Below are 18,188 nucleotides of genomic sequence, written 5' to 3' on the forward strand. Positions count from 1 at the left end.
TCTTCTGCTACAGTTTTCCTGGTCAGGGTCGTTTTTCAAATATAGGATCAGTCATTTCAAGTTCAAGGAAAATGTTTTAACGATATAAATATATCATGGCAAACATTTTAAACAACCAAGGAAGTAAATCATTTCAGACTCTTAAAAAAAAAACAGCAGTGATGTTAATGAATTTGACACTTAAAAGTAAAAGTATATATGCTGTACATTTACTGTATATGTGCATTTTCATTGAACACAGTTGAGTGGTAGTCAAGGATGTAGGCTACATAACAGAAGTTGCTTAGTTTAGTATGCAGACGTCCACTTAGGGGGCGCAAGTGGGTTCCAGAGTAATATCATGTTTATGTTCAACAATTTGCAGTTTATTTACTAGTGGTTTTGAATTAAATATTTCTCTACAATCCTTTCGATAATCCAGGGTGCTGTTATTTACACATACTTTTTTAATACAGTAGTTTTCCATCTAACTGTCAATATACAGTGTTGGCACAATGCTAGTGTGGCACAGTGTTTTTTTTTTTTTTTAATTTCTCAGTGCTTTATTCTTCTCATGAGGCAAGAATAATCTCTTCGTAGTGGACTGAAAACGTTGGAGTGTGCTGACAGTTGTGCTGCAGTGTAACTCACATCCCTCAGAGCACCAAACACTGGTGTTGCATAATCCATGTGCTCTGCTGTGGTGAGAGTTCCTCCTGCTTTAGGTTAATGTGCTGCCACCTTACTCTTTCACGTGAGTGTCTACTGCCATCTAGTGGTTGGGTCACATTTGGAGACTGTCACAAACTTCAGAAGGAATTCACAGACAGTGAACTGCTATTATGACACAAAGTAACCATTTGAAGCAATTTGTGGGAAAATGGCATTCGCGGGGATAAAAGGAACAGGGGGACTTTAGATCAGCTATTGTGAACTCTAGATGGTGATTGGGTTCATTGGGCTGTTACAGAGATTAAACCTGTGACCTTTGAGTCACAGCAGGGTCTCTCTAACTACCAGGCCACCTCCCGCCCCGAAAAATATGTCTAATGTGCTGTAATTACAGTAAATGATATGCTGAGCAATTTCTGCTGTCAGCTGGACAGAAAAAGGCAGAAACGTGTGCCGTGTTAGCTCCCCGTGTAGTGCTGACCTGATGCATAGAACTTGTCTTGTAGTTACTGCTGTAAATTTAGATAAATATGATGTTCGCATCTGTTAGATTCCACAAATTTTACAGTATTTTGTGATTTTTGTCTCATCTAGATTATGCACAGCCAGATTTCTTGAGCTGATTAATACAAATGTTACCATCCCAGCCAACAAGGTGCTGTCAGAAAGTCTCAGACAACACTGTAGATTTTAGGCAGATTTTTGGCCAACACCACAAGAAATCACAGGAAAAAACTAGGTCATTAGTGTTTTATGCTGATCTTTGAATTATGTGCAGAGAGCTTAGCTGGGGGCTTAATCTTGTCATTACTGTTTTGTTATTGTATTGATATTACTAAAAGTGTAAACCCGCCCCTTCATCAAGAGGACTACTGTCTTCACCTCGGGGCTGAAACATGCAGGATGTAGGCAGAGCGATGCGAACCCTGTTCTCCTTTCAGCAGCGTTGGCTGGAGGACGGGTACTTGGTTTTCAGGCCTTCTTTGAAGCTGCGGAAGAGAACCCGGTTCCGTTTGTTCTCCTCGTCTTTCCTAGAGTGGAACTCGCCCTGCACCTTGAAGCCCCTGTGCACGACGAAGGCTGAGTTGAGCACCGAAAACCTGTACCCGGCCACATGGAGCTCGCAGGCCTGAGGAGGCGGGAGGCGGAGAGGAGGGTGTGAGAGAAGGGAGAGAAGGTGAGAGAGAGAGAGAGAGAGAGAGAGAGGAGGTGAAGAGGAGAGTGACAGAGGGGACAGATTGGAGAGAGTGTAGAGGAGGTGAGGAGGAGGAGAAAAGGTGGCAACAAGAAAGTGAGGGGAGAGGAATGTGTTAAGAAAAGGTAGCATGAGGAATTGGAAAGGAGAAGGCAGAGGTGAGGATGAGATTGAGCCAAAAAGAAGGAGTGAGAAAATAAATACAATATGGATGAAGTGTCATATGGCACATTTGAAGAAACCATGAGACGATATGAAAGATGTGAGGCAGGATGTGAGTGAAAAGGATATGGGGTCAAGGTTTGGAGATGTTGGAATAAGAAAGAGGAGTGGAGACAGTGAGCGGAGGATGACATTGAAGTAGGAGAATAGAAAGAAGAGTAACATACACCAGGAGAAACAAGGAGGAGCAACAAAAGTGACAGCTAAGAGGTGTGGTACAAGCACAGGTCTCGATGGTGTTAATGAGTCCCACCAAATTTATGGTTAAGATAAGCCCACAAGTGCACAAATAGTAAGAGTATTTGTTGCATGTAATGCCCATTTCGATATATAATGCCAATATCATGTTTTTTTGGTTGTTTGTTTTTGCATTTGATAAAACCAACAATTTAGTAATAATAATAATGAGACAGAATTGCTAAACTTAATTGAAGATTTAACACTAATGTGCTTTGTCTGTTTGCTTAAGTAGATCTTCACTCTGTCTGCAGTGCATTTATTTTAAATAGAAAATGTATCAACTAAATACATGTCCACAGGTAATTAGAAAACTAAACTGTGTTGACACCTCTGACATTGCTCCACAGCAGCCACACTTACAGGCTGCCTGCAAATATGTCTGCAGACATTTTTTGTTTATTGGTCTTGTGGGTGCAGGAATTGGCCGATGCCAATTATCTCAAAATCCCAGATGTCGGCCCCGGTAATTGGTTGACTGTTTAATTGGTCTATCTCTACATTTAACCTTTGTTGGCTTATCTTGCCCCAAACTTGAGTGGGATTTGTAATGAGCAAAGCTAGTGAAGTCAAGAAACTCTTGAGGTGCTGTAAACTGGTCAGGCTTCTCACTTGTGTGCTTTTTAAAGTCGACCAATCATCATCTCTCTCGCTAAATTCAAACTCTTTAAAATGACTCGTCAGCTTACTTTGACAGTTGGCTTTTCTCCACTGCTGCTTCTCATCTGTTACTATTATCGCTTTAGCCCACTTCCTTCCTAGCTGCACCTGCTTAGACCTGTTTTCGTGTCCAACAGGGAGTTATGTCCCTATGAAATCTCTGTTTGTGCAGCAGGGATTTATGAAACCAAACGTGTTGAGCAGCAAACCTCAGAGCAGATCTAGTCCACTAAAGTCAAACTCATTGTCATGCCATGTCAACTAACGAAAACATTTTCTATTATGTGACTTCTCCTGACTGACATAAGGTGGCTCTGTAGGACAGACAGTAGTGATTCAGCCTCAGACTTGCGTCAGTGCACTGTTGTTAGGTCAATATACAGTAGAATAGTCAAGCACATTTAAAGGAGTAGTTCACCCCAAAAGTGAAAAATTTTGACTAACAAAAATAATGACTCAGTTTCTATTTAGTGGCCTACACTGTTAAGAAATCTAAACTTTTAAACATACCCCTTCCAACTGTCAAAACTTTATCTTTGACAAACTCATCTCACCTAAAACAAGCCAAAGAATTTCAAAACATTATCTGATAAAAAATCTCTTGTGACTATTCATGTGTCTTGTTGTTTATACCAACCTGGCTGATACGATTGAAGCCGTACTGCTTGAAGTTCTCATCGTAGAGGGGCACAGTGCGAGGCCCGATGTAGAAGGGCTCCCAGGGGTCCACCCAGGTGAGAGTGTAGGCGACCTCCAGGGGGCCTGGCGCTTTGACGTGACTGTTCACCCACTGGGAGTAGTTGGTGGGGGCCTGGCAGCGAGCGCAAAGCTCTTCGTAAAACGGCCGTACCTCACCTACCTGATAGAGCTGGACCAACTCTGACTTGGTGGCAGGCAGCTTCCTCACATGGCGGATCTCGAAGGCCGGCAGGACAAAGACCTCGTCATTTGCTGGCTCTTGCCTCATGATCATGGCAAGGAACTGCTGGTGCAGGTCAGCGCTCGGCACCATGTCAATGTCGATGACCAGGATGTAGGAGGACTCCGTGCCACCTCGAGCAACATTACGAAGGAGGTTGTTGGGGTAGGAGACGTTTCCACTGATGGCATAGTTCTTGTATTTATCCCTGTGGGTCTCCAGCCTGGCAAACACAGAGGCGCAGTCCTCAAGCCCTGCAAAATGCTCTCGGTCCTGCTCAGGGAAACTGGCCATCTCCCCTGACAGGCAGACCAAGTGGAAGTCCACCAGGGCTTGGATGTGAGGGCAGAAGAAGCTGAGGGCATAGACGAGTGCTGTGGCGAACTTAACATCCTGACCATGAGCAAATATGGCCACAGAGAGAGGGTTCTGCCACCTTTCAAGAAGAGACTCCAGGTGATACAGGTTGTTGATGGTTGTGTGCGTAGCCAAAGCCAGGACATTTGAACTGGGGTCAGCTCCTGGCCTTTGATTGGTTGTGAAATCACTTTTGATCAAGTTCTTGTACACTCGGTACTGCCCGCTGTTGTCAAAGATGCCCCCCGTGGAGAGCGAGTACCTCAGACGCTCTTTCCGTGTGTTTTTCTCGGGGTGCACATTTTTCTTACCGGAGCCCCCAAACAGCTCAGAGTAGCGGTACCGCTGCTGCTTACCGTGAAACTTGGACAGGAAGGAGAGATAAATAAGCTGCAGGAGCGCCACTATCAGCAGAGCACTCAGCACCACTTTGAAGACTGAACATTTCTTGGAGAGATGCATTCCAGAGCAGCTGCAAGCTGGCCAGATACTGTACACGAAGCAGGCTCAAACGCGCAAGCGGGCAGCTATTCGCTTTACGGCTATCTGTTCTGTCCAGGCGTCCCAGCTAGCGTTACCTACATTGCTACCACAAACTGGATACGAGACACGCATTTGTTTCCATTATCGTGCAGTTTAGCGGCAACGCTGCCCCAGATTTTCACAAGGCCGCCGATCGCAGTGTTTTGAAAGCGCAGCGTTCATATTTTTGTTTTAAAACACGTAGCACCAGTTTCTGAGGTCTCCATCAAAACATCCCATTCTGCGCCGCTGCTGCTGCGACAGCGGCGCATGTCAGTGCGTAATAACCGTAATGTCCGGAGTAGGGGCGGCGCTCAATGTTTTTCAGAGGGGTGTGTGTTATCTGCTATTAGCGTTGGCTGTAATAACGTTACTTCCTACCGAGGGTGAGTGTGTGTGTGAGTGAAATGTGTATCGACACTTATAAATACATTCTACGAAAGGATTTGCTGTCAACACACAATAATCATATTAATAATCATACTGGCGCACTAAGCGATTAAAATGTTAAATAATCACTATATGAAGGAATTTTATTAGCCGTAGATTTTCATAGGACGAGGTGGCCGAGTGGTTAAGGCGATGGACTGCTAATCCATTGTGCTCTGCACGCGTGGGTTCGAATCCCATCCTCGTCGAAAACATGTTTTCATTATGTGTTTTAAAATGTCAGCATATAGTTAACATGGCGACAAGGGTCGTTGTTGTATGATTTCCGTTGTCATACATTATTAAGACAAGGATAAGGTTTGCTGAGTGGATGCTCTTCTTCAAACACACCCATATGCAGCTCACATTTACACAGCAGGCTGTACAGAAATGTGTTCTGCACCTGGGAGTTTCTCAGGTCCTGAGAGTCACAGTCTTTAATTGTTTGACAATCAGAAGCTGCACTAGAACAACTGCTGATGAAATGCCTTGCTCAAAGGCTTCATGATGGCAGCAGAGGGAAGAGCATTACTCGTTCCCTTTATACTGCCCTTTTTTTAAACACTTAATCATGTACTTATTTAAAACAAAAATAGCATGTGAACATGGACTACATAAAACTATTTGGTTAAGGCTAAGCCTTCACATTTTTCAAATTCTGATGAGGTGATTTTGTGTAGTCATCACGGAGACTATCCTGTTAAACAGAAATACAGGCCAGGAAATGGGAACAGGCAGAATTCTTAAAGGGAATTGCTTTTACCCTCCCTATCCAGAGAGTCATTTATTCAAATATGACACAGACTAAAAAATGCTTGATAAGCTTGAGTATGACCCATTTCTCATTGTTAACCAGTTGAATCTCAGACTCTCAGTCTCCTGAATTTGTTAAGTTTTTGCCAAGAATGTCAAACACCAATTCTTTAAGTGCTCTCAAAAACCTGAATACACTGCAGTCCAGTCTAAATAATGAAACTACCAACTTGGAGGGTGAATACTGTCTGTGCTCACCATCTGAAAAACGTTCCAGTACGTACAGATCAGATATTGGGTTCTCCACAGCAGGTACAGTTTGTTTAAGAAGCGCTGTAATGTCAGTTTAAGTAACCATACAACAAAGCACAATTTTGACACTCTTTAATTCATTAGCATGAACAAAAACAACTACTTTTGTATATGAACATTGTGGACAGTGCACCTCAGATCCTAAGAGGCATTTCATCTGACAAACACCGGTTTATAGAACACTTCATCCAAACTAAAATGATTATGTGCTGCTACACATCAAATAAGAGACACTGGGTCAGATGCACTAATTTCCTCTATCCACAATTTGCTCTTATTAGTACCTGCTGATTTCTGGGATTCACCAATGTTTTATTTTTGGTCGAGGGCACTCTTACCAGGATAAGAAAAAAACCTCTCGTTGCAGTCAACAGATCGGCCGCCCAACACATGGAAACATTCATTTTGAAATTGAAGAACACAAAAAATACATTAAATGAATAGAAATGCATAAGCACCTTTAGATTATTTAATGTTTTTGAGTGATTATAAAGTTGATGAATATTTGAATGCAGACATTTGAGTTTGTTGAAATAACAGCAAAAAAAAAAAGCCTTCGGACTACAACAGGTATTAAAAAATAGTTGTACGCATAAATGAATTTTAGAGTGTTTACACAAAAGACCTGCATCTCTGTCGGCATCAGGGCTTCAGAAACCGTCCTGTCCTCCTTCAGTCGTCACCGTGCAGCGGAGTGTGTTTTTTGCTCTCTATTTTAACACTGAACCATTTTTACTTTATTTCAGTAACTGTGCAGATCTCTGCTGCAACGACAGATGTCTGGTAAATCTGGAGTTGACTTTTTATTTTTTCTCATAACAAAAATAATAATAATAATAATAATAGAAAATATAGAAATTTAAGATGATGCTGCTGAATCTGGCCCAATCATCAACCAGTTTTAGTTCTTCGCACCTTTAATCACTCACTGGTCAGTGTGAATTTCACTGTAACTATGTCACATGGTCACAGATCAATCAGAAAGCTTCATGAATACAAGCCAGTGGCATTTTTGAGTGGCTTGTGTGTAAATAAAATGTAAATTGTAAACAAAATACCAGTTTCAACAAAAGAAAATAAGCACGGTGAAGGATTAATTTTAATCTGGAGTGAAAAGTTGTCAGCATAATCTCTGGCTTGTGATTAAGACGCATGTTCCGCCTTGGCAAGCGGGGTTCTCCTCACAATTTAAACCCCCCTCGTTTTCACAAAATGCCCATTCATCAATCCAAAATCTGTGTTTTAGTTTTTCTACATGTTTACAGCATACGGCAAAGAACGTGTATTTCAGAATATACTGTGGTCATGTATTTATTGATAACTGTGAGCACTCAAACATCGTCTAATGTGTTTTATCCCGTTCAACATTATGTTTTGAGACTTTCCACTGTCATCTAATCCCCTAGGCGAACAAGTCCCACACAGAGTGAAAAAAAAAAAAATGAATTTCCTGAATCCAGAGAGCAGTTAAACATGAATGACTGATGCTGATCTTGTGAAAAAGAGAGAGGCTAAAAAAAGTATTTGGAAGGTTGAATTCCATCATTCTGCATTTATGCCACAATGTTTCAGCCATAAAAGAAAACATTAGTTTCACTGAAAGGCAAGTGTATAACAAAACGCCCTCAATTAAACATACACAGGCACATAAACAACTTTGAACGTATGCAGAGCATCCAGCACACAGCCCCACACGGATACTTTGTGCGCTGTTTCTGTTCATCTATGAATGTAACAAATGAGTTAAATAACAAATTCTTTCATGTTTTTTTTTTTTTTTTTGCAGAAATTTTAACCCCGAATCTTCAAATGCCAAGTTTCCTGTGTCTACTTGAGAGTTCTTTTTTTTATTTAAACCTAGATTGTGTGACTCCACTTATGTTTACAGTATTGCAGAAATCACGGGATCCTACTATCATTGCAAAATTACGACACTAAAACGCCGGCTCCGCCTTTGGACCCGCCTCCTTCGCTCTCCCTGGAGGACGCCGCCGATTGGCTCTGTGCCTCTGATTTGCCTTCTCCCACCAATCGGATGTTGTAGCGTTCCCTGTACTCTGTGAGTTCCCGCCCTTTCGTCTGCATCTGTGTGTTGATGGACTCGATAATCTTTGAGATCTGTGGGAGGGGGAAAAAAAAAAATTAAACAGTGGTGATTGTTTTAAGTGAATTTCGAATTTGGATTTGTGTCTGGAATTGTCTTCCGGCTGCAGTATCCATTTGTATATATATATTTTAAATGCAAATAAATTTAGTCCAACTGGAGATGTGGCAAAAATAATTTTATACAGAAGGGCTCCTGTGTGAAATTACGCTGTTGTACCACACTGATGAAGTCTGAAGTTTTTACACATTTCTCTGTAGGCTAAATCAGCAGGATCAACATCTGCCAAAAAAATATTGTAGTAATACCACTAATGGGAAAAAATGTCAATTTGTGCTGCATTCTAGAAATTTTGTGGTATTCAAGGTGGTTTAAAAGCCAAAATGTTCTTTAAACTACCTTAAATTAACAAAAACCAGATTGATGTTGTGGACTTGAATGGATTAGAATTAGAATTGGAATTACCAGTATGAGGCAAGAACTCCTAAATGCGACACACGATAACACACGAGGTTTTATTCTGTTTCTTCACACATTTTGCTCCAAAGCGGATTACCAACTGATGACATAACTAGTTTATTTGTTTTCTCTCTAGTACGTCACCTGTTCTTTGTTGTTTTCCAAGGCCGGTAGAACTTCTTTTACCGTCCTCTCCACCAACACTCCTCCGACCAGACGAAAGCACTTCCTAGACGGGTCTACTTCCTTCAGGGTGTCAATTACTAAGCTGAAAGGATAAACAGACACGTTATACAATAAGAATTACTCAATCAAGACGACTAAAAAAAAAAAAAAATCTTTATAAGACTGTAACGATATTTTCTTTGAGGATGAAATATAAAATGTAGGGATGGTGGATTTTAATCTGCCCCAAGAGCCATTCCCTTGAATTGCTGATTCATTGGAGGAAAACTGAAAATAAAACATTTCATTTTTCGGTTTTATACACAGTAATGAAACACAGAAGTCATTACAAAAACAGTGAAAAAAAAACAAAGAACAATGCAAACACAATGAAATGCAACAACAATGCAGATTTCTACTTTGAGCAGGCGAGATAAAAAAGCAAGACATAACTGAACCACCTGTAAAAGCATCTCACTCAAAAAAAGAAGAGGAATAATAACCATGTAAAAACAAAATGAGAAGCACAGAAAACTAACCAGAACAATCTACACGATAATCAGGCCTGAAGGTGCAGAAAAGTGTAGATGCAGATAATGAGCAGAGATGAAACTCAACAGCTCTAACGCAGGAGATACGATCAAAGGAGATAAACGAGTGTCTGACACAACAGAGGGAGAGCTGAAGAGGTGGGAGTGTCAGCTGAGCTATACCGACCTGTGCTCGTTGATCTCCATCTCCAGCTCCGCGGCTTTAGAGGCCATGCTGCGCTGCTCCTGACGCATCCTCTGAAACGTCGCTACGACCTGGCACACAAAAACACGCAAATCAGTCAGCAGCTGCACAACAACAACAACAACAACAATAATAATAATAATAAAAATCCTGATGCCTACAATATGACAGCGTGCAATTCTGACACTCTTTAATTCATTACCATCAACAAAAACAACTACTTTTGTATATGAATATTGTGGACGGTGCACTTCAGGATCTAGGAGGCATTTCCTCCAACATGAAGCTGTTTCCAAACTACAAACTACAGCTACACATCAAATAGGAGGCAGTGGGCTTCACGCACAAATTTCATTTGTACACAACTTTTGCTCATTCAGCCAGGTTTTCTTATTTTTGGTCGAGGGCACTCTTTCTCATTGCCGCAGCTGGGACTCAATGATGTATTGTTATCATATCGATACCTAGATATGGGCATGCACGATATTAATATCTCAAAAGGCAAACATATTGTCGATATCAAATTTAGAGTTAGGCTAAGCCAAAGACAGTGATTGCTCTGTTCTGACAACAAATATTTTGCGAAGTTTCTGCATTTTCTACCTCCAGCTGGTATTATAAAGCTGTGTTTTTGGAGAACGATCAATTTCCACTGCTATTACACTTAAAGTATTGTTGCAGCATTGATTTTTGTTTATTATTATTCATTTTAATGCAGCCCAAGAGTGATTAGTCTGTAACTGCTGTTATACTTAAAGTATTGTTGCAGCATTGATTTTCGTTTATTATTATTCATTTTAATGCAGCCTAAGAGTGATTAGTCTGTAACTGCTGTTACACTTTAAGTATTGTTGCAGCATTGATTTATGTTTATTATTATTCATTTTAATGCAGCCCAAGAGTGATTCGTCTGTAACTGCATTTTCTACTTTCAGTTGGTATTATTGTGCTGTTTTCTGAAGAATGCTCAATGTTCACTGTTGTTACACTTCCATAATCAAATCGTTTACTGTATCGCTAACGAGACACTTGGTATAAATATCAAGGTATTAAATTGTGTCCATATCGTGCATCCCTGCTCCTGATCCACATAGGCGCTAGCTGAGGAAGTACATATAAACAGAATGAACTGCTGGTGGACTGCTTTGATGTAAAATGTGTGTGTTCCCGGCGGCTGGACACACGCTGGGCGGGCTGACTCTGCAAAACGCTCCGTGCTCAGACGGCGGTGTGAGACATGACGGCGGTGGGGAAGCTAGCTCGTTAGCATTAGCTGCGGCTCGGCTGGGGTGTCCGATTAGCGGCCGCGGCGTCACCCGACACGGCCGAGCAGCGACGGGTTGGCGGCGAAGCGACCGCGGAGACTGCCGTGAAGGAGACAATACCTGCTCGGCGGACGGGCCGGACTGTTTCCCCCCAGCACTGCCGCTGCTGGACTTGCTACCCGTGCTGGTACTGTTGGCTGCCATCTTGGAAGAGTGTTGCGAGAACGCTGGGGCGGCTGAGGACCCCGGGCGGACAGTCTTGAGCTGTCTCTTGTGATCGCCTGTGAGCTTTTACAGACCGCGTTAGCTGCTGGCCAGGATGTCTACTGTTGATCAATCACGAGTAAATTATTAATAATTACCGAAAATACTGACCGCTGAGCAAATTGTAAGAAGAGTGAAACACCGAAAGTAAACGTCTTCGTTTATTCAACAGTGAGTTGGGATTAATTTACGATCCAGATAGTGGCTGCCTCCACTTTGTATACAAGATTTTTTTCTAATTTGTGTATTTTTATTATTATTTTTATTTTTTTAAACACCGAGGTATATTTTCAGCAACTCATGGACTTGAGTTTACTTAAAAAACAAAAACAAAAAACTTGTATACAGTCTATGGAGGACGATAGCAAGCAGGAGAGTGTCATTACTTTGCCAAGACTCTGTTATATAGGTTTAAATAATCACAATTTCTTGATTAACGAGCACCTTAGGTGAACATGTGACAACTGTGTTTAGAAGTTAGCAGTGGATCGTGTTGTATGTAGCTGATCTAGACAGCGAGAGGTGGGCTGACTCGATGTAAACACACATGAAATCATGAGCTTGCCACATTGGAGATGGGTTTACATTAAATCCTAAAGGCCCCAGTCTAATTCACAGTGTAATGCAGTTTTTAGGTTGATAATCCACATCTATAAAGCAATAAAACTAAAGAAAACCACAAAAGATAATAAGTAGTAACAGTTAGCTTAAGCGTTTTCGCTCCAGTAGGTGGCAGTAATAACCAAAGAAACATCAACGAAGAAGAAAGATTTTTTATTTTTTTATTTATGTATTTTTTACTGCATTTGAGTAATTAAACTAAAACTAGGTGTGTACTTTACAAACTAACTGAAACTTAACTGATTTCAAAATGAAAATTAAAAATGATATAAAAATGAAAACATGAAATATACAAAACTATAATAACTCTAATGGGATTTCCATTAAATCCCACCGGCCACAGTCCAGTTCAGTGTGTAATGCGTCTCTTATTGTTAATAACCCTCTGCCATAAAACAACCTAACTAAAGAAAACCCCAATATAGAGGTGTATATATACTTTTATATTCAATATAGAGGTGTATACTTTTCTATTTTCTATTTTATTTTTACTCGCACAATGCTGGAGTAGTTGTCATCACGTTTCACTGCTGCTGTACGTGTACAATCATGCATGTAACAAATAAAAATCTTGAATCTTTAATAAACAAAAACCAGTGACTTAAATCTTCCCTCCAATAGGTGGCAGTAATAACCAAAGAAACACCGAGGAAGAAGAAGAGAGAGGAGGCCAGCAGTGGTGTTCCTGAACTATGGACTGAGCAGGGGGGAGGTGACAGGTGACACACTCATGCTCACCCTCAGGTGCATTTTGACTACGCAGGTAAAACGTCTGGTTTGTCGTCCAGTCGGGAGGATCAGCATGCAGCACAGGTGTGTTTCTCAAAGGGAGCCAATCTTTGTGCCACCTAGTTCTTGTAATAAGTGTCTTATGTAGCCAGAGTGCTACAACAATATAGTACTGAGCTTTGATGACTTGATACTATCACGATGCTTAGGTGCTGATTCGATATGTGTTGCGGTTCTACAAGTACTTGTGGATGTAAAGTTTGTAAAGTTTCATGAAGCTGTGATTATCCTAAAGGTCACAATAGGTCATTTTATACAGTGACGTCAAGTGTTACTACAATGAAATGGATACTAACATCATCACATCCTAATAAACCGTGGCTCATTGAATCCACAAGAGTCTCAGCTTTCCAGTCGAACCCAATTTATGCAACTCCAAGACTGTTTAAGCCCCAGTCTACACAAACACACCATTTTACAACAGGCCAAAAGAAGAACACATTTGGACTTCATGTTTTATGCCCCAAACTGCTTGGGATTAGCATGAGGTGGGCATGTCTGCAAAGGGGAGACCCGTAGCTGCCCAGCGAACCCATTTTCATTCAGATATCTTGGAGTTCAGAGGTCAAGGGACAAGGGATCCCTTTGAAAATGGCCATGCTAGTTTTTCCGTTGCCAAAATTTAGCCTATATTACCGATGGATTCCATAGGCCATCTAGTTTCATGTGATATCAGTATTGTTACCTTTAAATCGATAATAAAAGTCAAATTTTTTTTAAAATCTTTAATTTAAAATTAAAGAAATCTTTAAAAAAATAGTTGAGCAACCATGTCTTGGAAGGGCTGCATTGCTTTAACAGAAGAGAAAATCACTTCACTCACACTTTTGCATGTCTTGTCTTTTTTTTTTTTTTTTTCCTCTGTATCTCACACGCACTCTCCTTCCTCCAGGATGTCCACCTCGCCTCACCCGGTGGCTGCGGTCTGCCAGGTGACGGCCACCCCGGACAAGGAGGCCAACTTCTCCGCCTGTAAGCAGCTGGTGGAGGAGGCCAAGCAGGGGGGCGCCTGCATGGTCTTCCTGCCTGAGGGCTTCGACTACATCGGATCCAGCAGGGAGGAGACGCTGTCGCTGTCTGAGAGCCTGGCGGGAGACACGATCTCACGATACTCCCAGCTGGCCAGGTACACAGCACATGGCAAACCATGTTCTATTCTGTTCTATTCTATTCTATTGCCAGAAATCATTACAGTGTTGTATGGATGTGATATGATGGCCAACTACCGGCTATGAAAACCCACATAAACATGGAACCAAAATCAAAGCTGGCACAATATCCACCAATATCTATAATACAAGTTCAAAAGAGTTCATAAAGTTGTTTCAGTTTGGTTTTTATAATGTTGTAACGTATTGTGGAAAATGTTATTCTTATTATGCTCATCCTGTTAAATCCTTTTCTATTCTGTTCTGTTGTTTGCTCTGTCATTTTCTGTTGTTCTGTTACACTCTGTTATGTTCTGTTATATTCTGTTTTGTTTTGTTTTGTTGTGTTCTCTTCTATTAAATTCTGCCCTATTCTATACATCCATCCATCCATCCATCCATCCATTTTTTCCTATTCTGTTCTATTCTGTCCTGTTATATTTTTTAATGTTATATTCTATGCTATTCTATTCTAATTTTTTTCTGTTCCATTCAGTTCTATTCAGCTCTATCTTATTCAGTTCGGCCTTGTCCTATTAAATTCTATTCTATTCTATTCTATTCCATTCTGTCATATTCTTTTTTGGGTTCTGTTCTATTCTAGTCCATCCTACTAAAATGACAAAGAGAGAAATTGAAATTGTTTTTTACATGTTTCTTATGTTTCTCAGTCCTTCCACTCAGCTGGTAGCCAGCCTGTGTTTGGTCACTTTATTGTTTCCTAAATGTTTATGTAGTTTGTCAAGGACATTATTGGCTGGTGAAATTCTGAATCATGAAAATGAAGTCAGGTTGTAGTTGTTTTTATTCTGAGCCTCACACTGCATCAGGAAATGTGCCATATGTGAGGACGCTGTGGAGAAAAGGCATTTCTTTTCACGACTGGTCGAGGTTTCAGGAGGTGTTTAACCCCTTCCTCCTCCAGGACAGAGGATGTGTGGCTGTCTCTCGGAGGATTTCATGAACGAGGCCATGACTGGGAGAATGACCGGCGAATCTACAACTGTCACATCATCATGAATGATAAAGGTACTGTCTGTTCAACTGTGTGTGTGTCTGTGTGTACTTACTTTTGGCACACACACACACGCAAATACACTGATCCATTTCATTTTCACTTCCACAGGTGACATAGTATCAGTCTACAGGAAGTCCCATTTGTTCGACGTGGAGCTGCCAGGAAGGGGTGTGTTGCTCAAAGAAAGTGCCTTCACCATCCCAGGACCCTCGCTCCTGCCGCCGGTCCAAACGCCCGTTGGCAAGGTGGCATTGCATTCGTTCTGCTCGTGACATAATAGCCACAGAAGTAGAAATGTAAAACGCACAGTGTAGATTTTGCACATTTGGTGTCATTCTCCCACAGTCAGCAGAAAACCCAGAACGATTGTGCAAGTGTGAAAACCTCACGAGAAACGCTAAATATACAAAACAGTCTTGAAAAGTGTTATTCTTTTTTTTTTTGTCCAGTTTGGGTCCATGTAGGTTTAGTTCATCCACACAAATTTCTTGGTAACATGAGTCCAAGTGTTTGTTGCAAGAAATCAAACCAAACCCTGAGATATATTTGAAAATATATTGTGAAATTGTTTTTAGTACTTGGCAAAAAACGGGAGAGTATTAATTACAGAGGTTGCTCTGTAAATGTCCAGACTAGAAGACTGTGGAAATGCAGTAAACCTGGATTTTTGTCTCACTTGCTCATAACTTAAAAAAATGATCAGCACAGTTTACAACCAAAATTAATCATTCATTGTCTTTGTTTTGACCCTTTTTTTTTGTTACCGTTGCTGTAGGTGGGGTTGGGTATCTGTTATGACCTGAGATTTCCTGAATTATCTCTGGCTCTGCAGAGGCACGGAGCGGAGATCCTCACCTACCCATCAGCCTTCACTGTGGCAACAGGAGCAGCTCACTGGGAGGTGGTATCAGAAACAATAAGAGGAGAACATCCCGCTTTTCTTTTCCACTGTGACTTGGCCGCATTTGTGCTGTTTGCTGTATGGCTGATAAGCTGCATGAGCACCGGATTACCTTAAGATACAGCACAAAGTACAAACCCAACCTTACACTGAGTAAAATGAAGCCCTTCTGTTGTCTAATCCAAACATCCACAGCAAAAACATGCAAATGAAAGAGCGGCTCACACACACCACACTCTGTAAATTCAGCCCTTGACATTGGTTGCATGTTATTTCCTCCTGAATCGTTCCTGTCTCGCTTGATAATAAACCATGCTTACTTTGCTTACTGGACAGGCAGGCCAAACCTAGATATATTCAGTTTTCTTCTTGGCTGTCCTCAATAGTTATACATTCATTCATTTTTGTGTAATGTTTACCTGATAACAGATCAGGTGGACACTTCAGAGGGTTGGTATTTGATGAAGATTCACACTGTAGTGGGTCAAATGGTGACTTTCGGCAGACTCACAAAATGGGGCTGCAAGAAAGTAGAGCATCTCGCTTCCACTAACTGAGATGTTGTAGATTCACCCAATTTTATTTGTGCAAATAAAATTCTTGTGTTGGGTATGGACACTTTTCTGCCTGCAGGAAGTGAAGGTGGACTCACTAACATCAGATAATTTCGATTAAATTAGTAAACATGAGTGTGCAATGTAAGTTTCCTACTGCAGCTTTAAATGGTAATAATAAAAAACATGTTGATGAAACTGATTTTATTTACAGATTCTACTCCGTGCGCGGGCCATCGAGACGCAGTGCTTCGTCCTGGCGGCAGCTCAGGTGGGTCGGCACCACGAGAAGCGCTCGTCGTACGGCCACGCCCTGGCCGTGGACCCCTGGGGCGCGGTGCTGGGCGACTGCGGCGGGGAGAGCACGGGCGTGACCCTGGTGGAGATCGACCTGGAGAAAGTCAGGGACACCCGGAGGAACATGCCCGTCCAGCAGCACCGCAGGGACACCAGCTTCTACCGCAGCCTGGAGCAGAGCTGAGCACCAAACCAGTGCAAGATTCAACATACAGTCTAAGAGACAAATTGAACAGGACTTTGTGAATAGTAGTTGATTAAATTGGATTCGGGTCGGGTTTTTATTAGATATGTTGTGTATCTTCCTCAATATCATTACAATAAGGGTTCGGCACAGTATTTTAGCTGATTTGGCACTACACAAGTTTTGTCCCTGGAATCTGTTGGAACCAATCTCCTTGTTTTGGGGGGTCGCAGCCCTGAGTGCTCCCTGTCACCACTGGGATTTCACTTTCCACATCTTCTCCGGTTCCTCTTTCATGTTGCTGACACAGGGGAATCATCACATCTATGACCGCTGCTATTTGTCCGCTCTGTGTTCGTTACCACAGTGTGCAGTTCTCTGGCCAGCTGTTGTTTGTCTGTCTGGCCCTGGAAGTCCCACAACATCATTTATATATATATATACTGTATACGATGAACTTTTCACTGTCATTTCAGGCTTGTTAAAGTTTCATCCCAGCTGAGGGTTCTTCAGGTGATTGAATTATCTGATGTAGTCCAGTCTGGAGGAGGAGGGACAGACAAACAGATCAAGAAAATAACATAATGGGACGGAATGGAACGGAAAAGCAAGGAGAGAGACAGGATACGTTCTCGTTAAGTCAGCCTGTCATGATCAATACTGGTGAGGTTCATATTTTACATGAAGTAGTTGCTCTGCTAACTGAATCCAAGGGAAGCCTAGTGTTTGTGAAACATGAGCAGCGTGTGGTGTTGTTTTTTGCTCTCAGCGATTTAGGCAAACATCAGCGATTTCTGCTTCTGCTTTCCGATTTCCTGTGGTCAAAGCTCACTCACGGTTGTGTTGAGCTCAATCAAGACGAGGGCCTCAGACTGCTTCCATGCAAGCTGTCCCAAGTGAGTATAGCTCTGCGTAAACGATGTGATCCCCATGATGATCAATAGGTGGTACTGCTGGGTAGTAACACTGTCAGTAAACAGTAAAACATTCCCTCTGCCAATCACTGACATGAAATGAATGTGTGAAACGAAATCCATAATGTTTCATGATGAACTACAGTTGTTCTCAAGTCACCCGGTGTCTTCGTTTTCTTTTGCACAACAACAACAACAACAACAACAGCAATAATAATAATAATAATAATAAAAAGTTGTCATTATCCCTTTTCTCCAGTAATACACATGTAGCTGTGTCTGAGGTACAGAATCATAAACTTTTAACCAGAGATGGAAAGTAACTGAGTACATTTACTGATCAATAAGGTAAAATAAATAAATAATAATAATCATATTACAGTTATTCTCACAGATGTGATTAAAAATTTTAGTGGGATGCATCATAGTGTCCACTCTGACAGAAGAAGCTATTAAAATGATGATAGTGCATTTTCTCTGGGGTGTTTACCAACCGAACATGTTTTCCTTTGA

General features: G+C 41.4%; 3 protein-coding genes and 1 non-coding gene across 5 annotated transcripts; 2 read left to right on the forward strand and 2 right to left on the reverse strand.

Annotated features, from left to right (window-relative positions):
- Positions 1-442: 442 nt before the first annotated feature.
- b4gat1 (beta-1,4-glucuronyltransferase 1) lies at positions 443-5,047 on the reverse strand. Its single transcript, XM_030076991.1, has 2 exons — positions 3,603-5,047; positions 443-1,780 (listed from the first exon to the last, which is right to left on the reverse strand). Exons 1-2 carry the CDS (start codon positions 4,701-4,703, stop codon positions 1,589-1,591), a joined length of 1,293 nt encoding a protein of 430 aa, XP_029932851.1. The 5' UTR covers positions 4,704-5,047; the 3' UTR covers positions 443-1,588.
- Positions 5,048-5,319: 272 nt separating this feature from the next.
- trnas-gcu (transfer RNA serine (anticodon GCU)) lies at positions 5,320-5,401 on the forward strand. The gene has a single exon. It is a non-coding gene; the product is annotated as a tRNA-Ser (tRNA).
- Positions 5,402-7,969: 2,568 nt separating this feature from the next.
- pfdn2 (prefoldin subunit 2) lies at positions 7,970-11,236 on the reverse strand. The gene is made up of 4 exons (XM_030077010.1): positions 11,106-11,236; positions 9,703-9,791; positions 8,965-9,088; positions 7,970-8,375 (listed from the first exon to the last, which is right to left on the reverse strand). The coding sequence occupies exons 1-4, from the start codon at positions 11,187-11,189 to the stop codon at positions 8,184-8,186; spliced, it is 489 nt and encodes a 162-aa protein (XP_029932870.1). The 5' UTR covers positions 11,190-11,236; the 3' UTR covers positions 7,970-8,183.
- Positions 11,237-11,302: 66 nt separating this feature from the next.
- Positions 11,303-17,834, forward strand: nit1 (nitrilase 1). Of its 2 annotated transcripts, none has more exons than XM_030077003.1 (7): positions 11,303-11,420; positions 12,492-12,683; positions 13,552-13,785; positions 14,733-14,836; positions 14,934-15,070; positions 15,601-15,726; positions 16,495-17,834. In XM_030077003.1, the coding sequence occupies exons 2-7, from the start codon at positions 12,601-12,603 to the stop codon at positions 16,759-16,761; spliced, it is 951 nt and encodes a 316-aa protein (XP_029932863.1). In that variant the 5' UTR covers positions 11,303-11,420; positions 12,492-12,600; the 3' UTR covers positions 16,762-17,834. The 2 variants fall into 2 exon arrangements, with proteins under 2 accessions (XP_029932863.1, XP_029932865.1); XM_030077005.1 differs by having other exon boundaries at positions 12,492-12,589.
- Positions 17,835-18,188: the final 354 nt, after the last annotated feature.

The sequence above is a fragment of the Myripristis murdjan genome, chromosome 18 (genome assembly GCF_902150065.1).
Source record: "Myripristis murdjan chromosome 18, fMyrMur1.1, whole genome shotgun sequence".
Lineage (NCBI taxonomy): Eukaryota > Metazoa > Chordata > Actinopteri > Holocentriformes > Holocentridae > Myripristis > Myripristis murdjan.

Coding starts and splice junctions, on each gene's coding strand:
- nit1 (XM_030077003.1), top strand. CDS start 12,601: ATGCTCACCCTCAGGTGCATTTTGACTACGCAGGTAAAACGTCTGGTT. Junction 13,786..14,732: donor CGATACTCCCAGCTGGCCAG/GTACACAGCACA, acceptor TTCCTCCTCCAG/GACAGAGGATGTGTGGCTGT. Junction 15,727..16,494: donor CAGGAGCAGCTCACTGGGAG/GTGGTATCAGAA, acceptor TTTTATTTACAG/ATTCTACTCCGTGCGCGGGC.
- b4gat1 (XM_030076991.1), bottom strand. CDS start 4,703: ATGCATCTCTCCAAGAAATGTTCAGTCTTCAAAGTGGTGCTGAGTGCT. Junction 1,781..3,602: donor GCTTCAATCGTATCAGCCAG/GTTGGTATAAAC, acceptor CCGCCTCCTCAG/GCCTGCGAGCTCCATGTGGC.
- pfdn2 (XM_030077010.1), bottom strand. CDS start 11,189: ATGGCAGCCAACAGTACCAGCACGGGTAGCAAGTCCAGCAGCGGCAGT. Junction 9,792..11,105: donor CCGGCCCGTCCGCCGAGCAG/GTATTGTCTCCT, acceptor TTTGTGTGCCAG/GTCGTAGCGACGTTTCAGAG. Junction 8,376..8,964: donor TGGAAAACAACAAAGAACAG/GTGACGTACTAG, acceptor CCCCTCCCACAG/ATCTCAAAGATTATCGAGTC.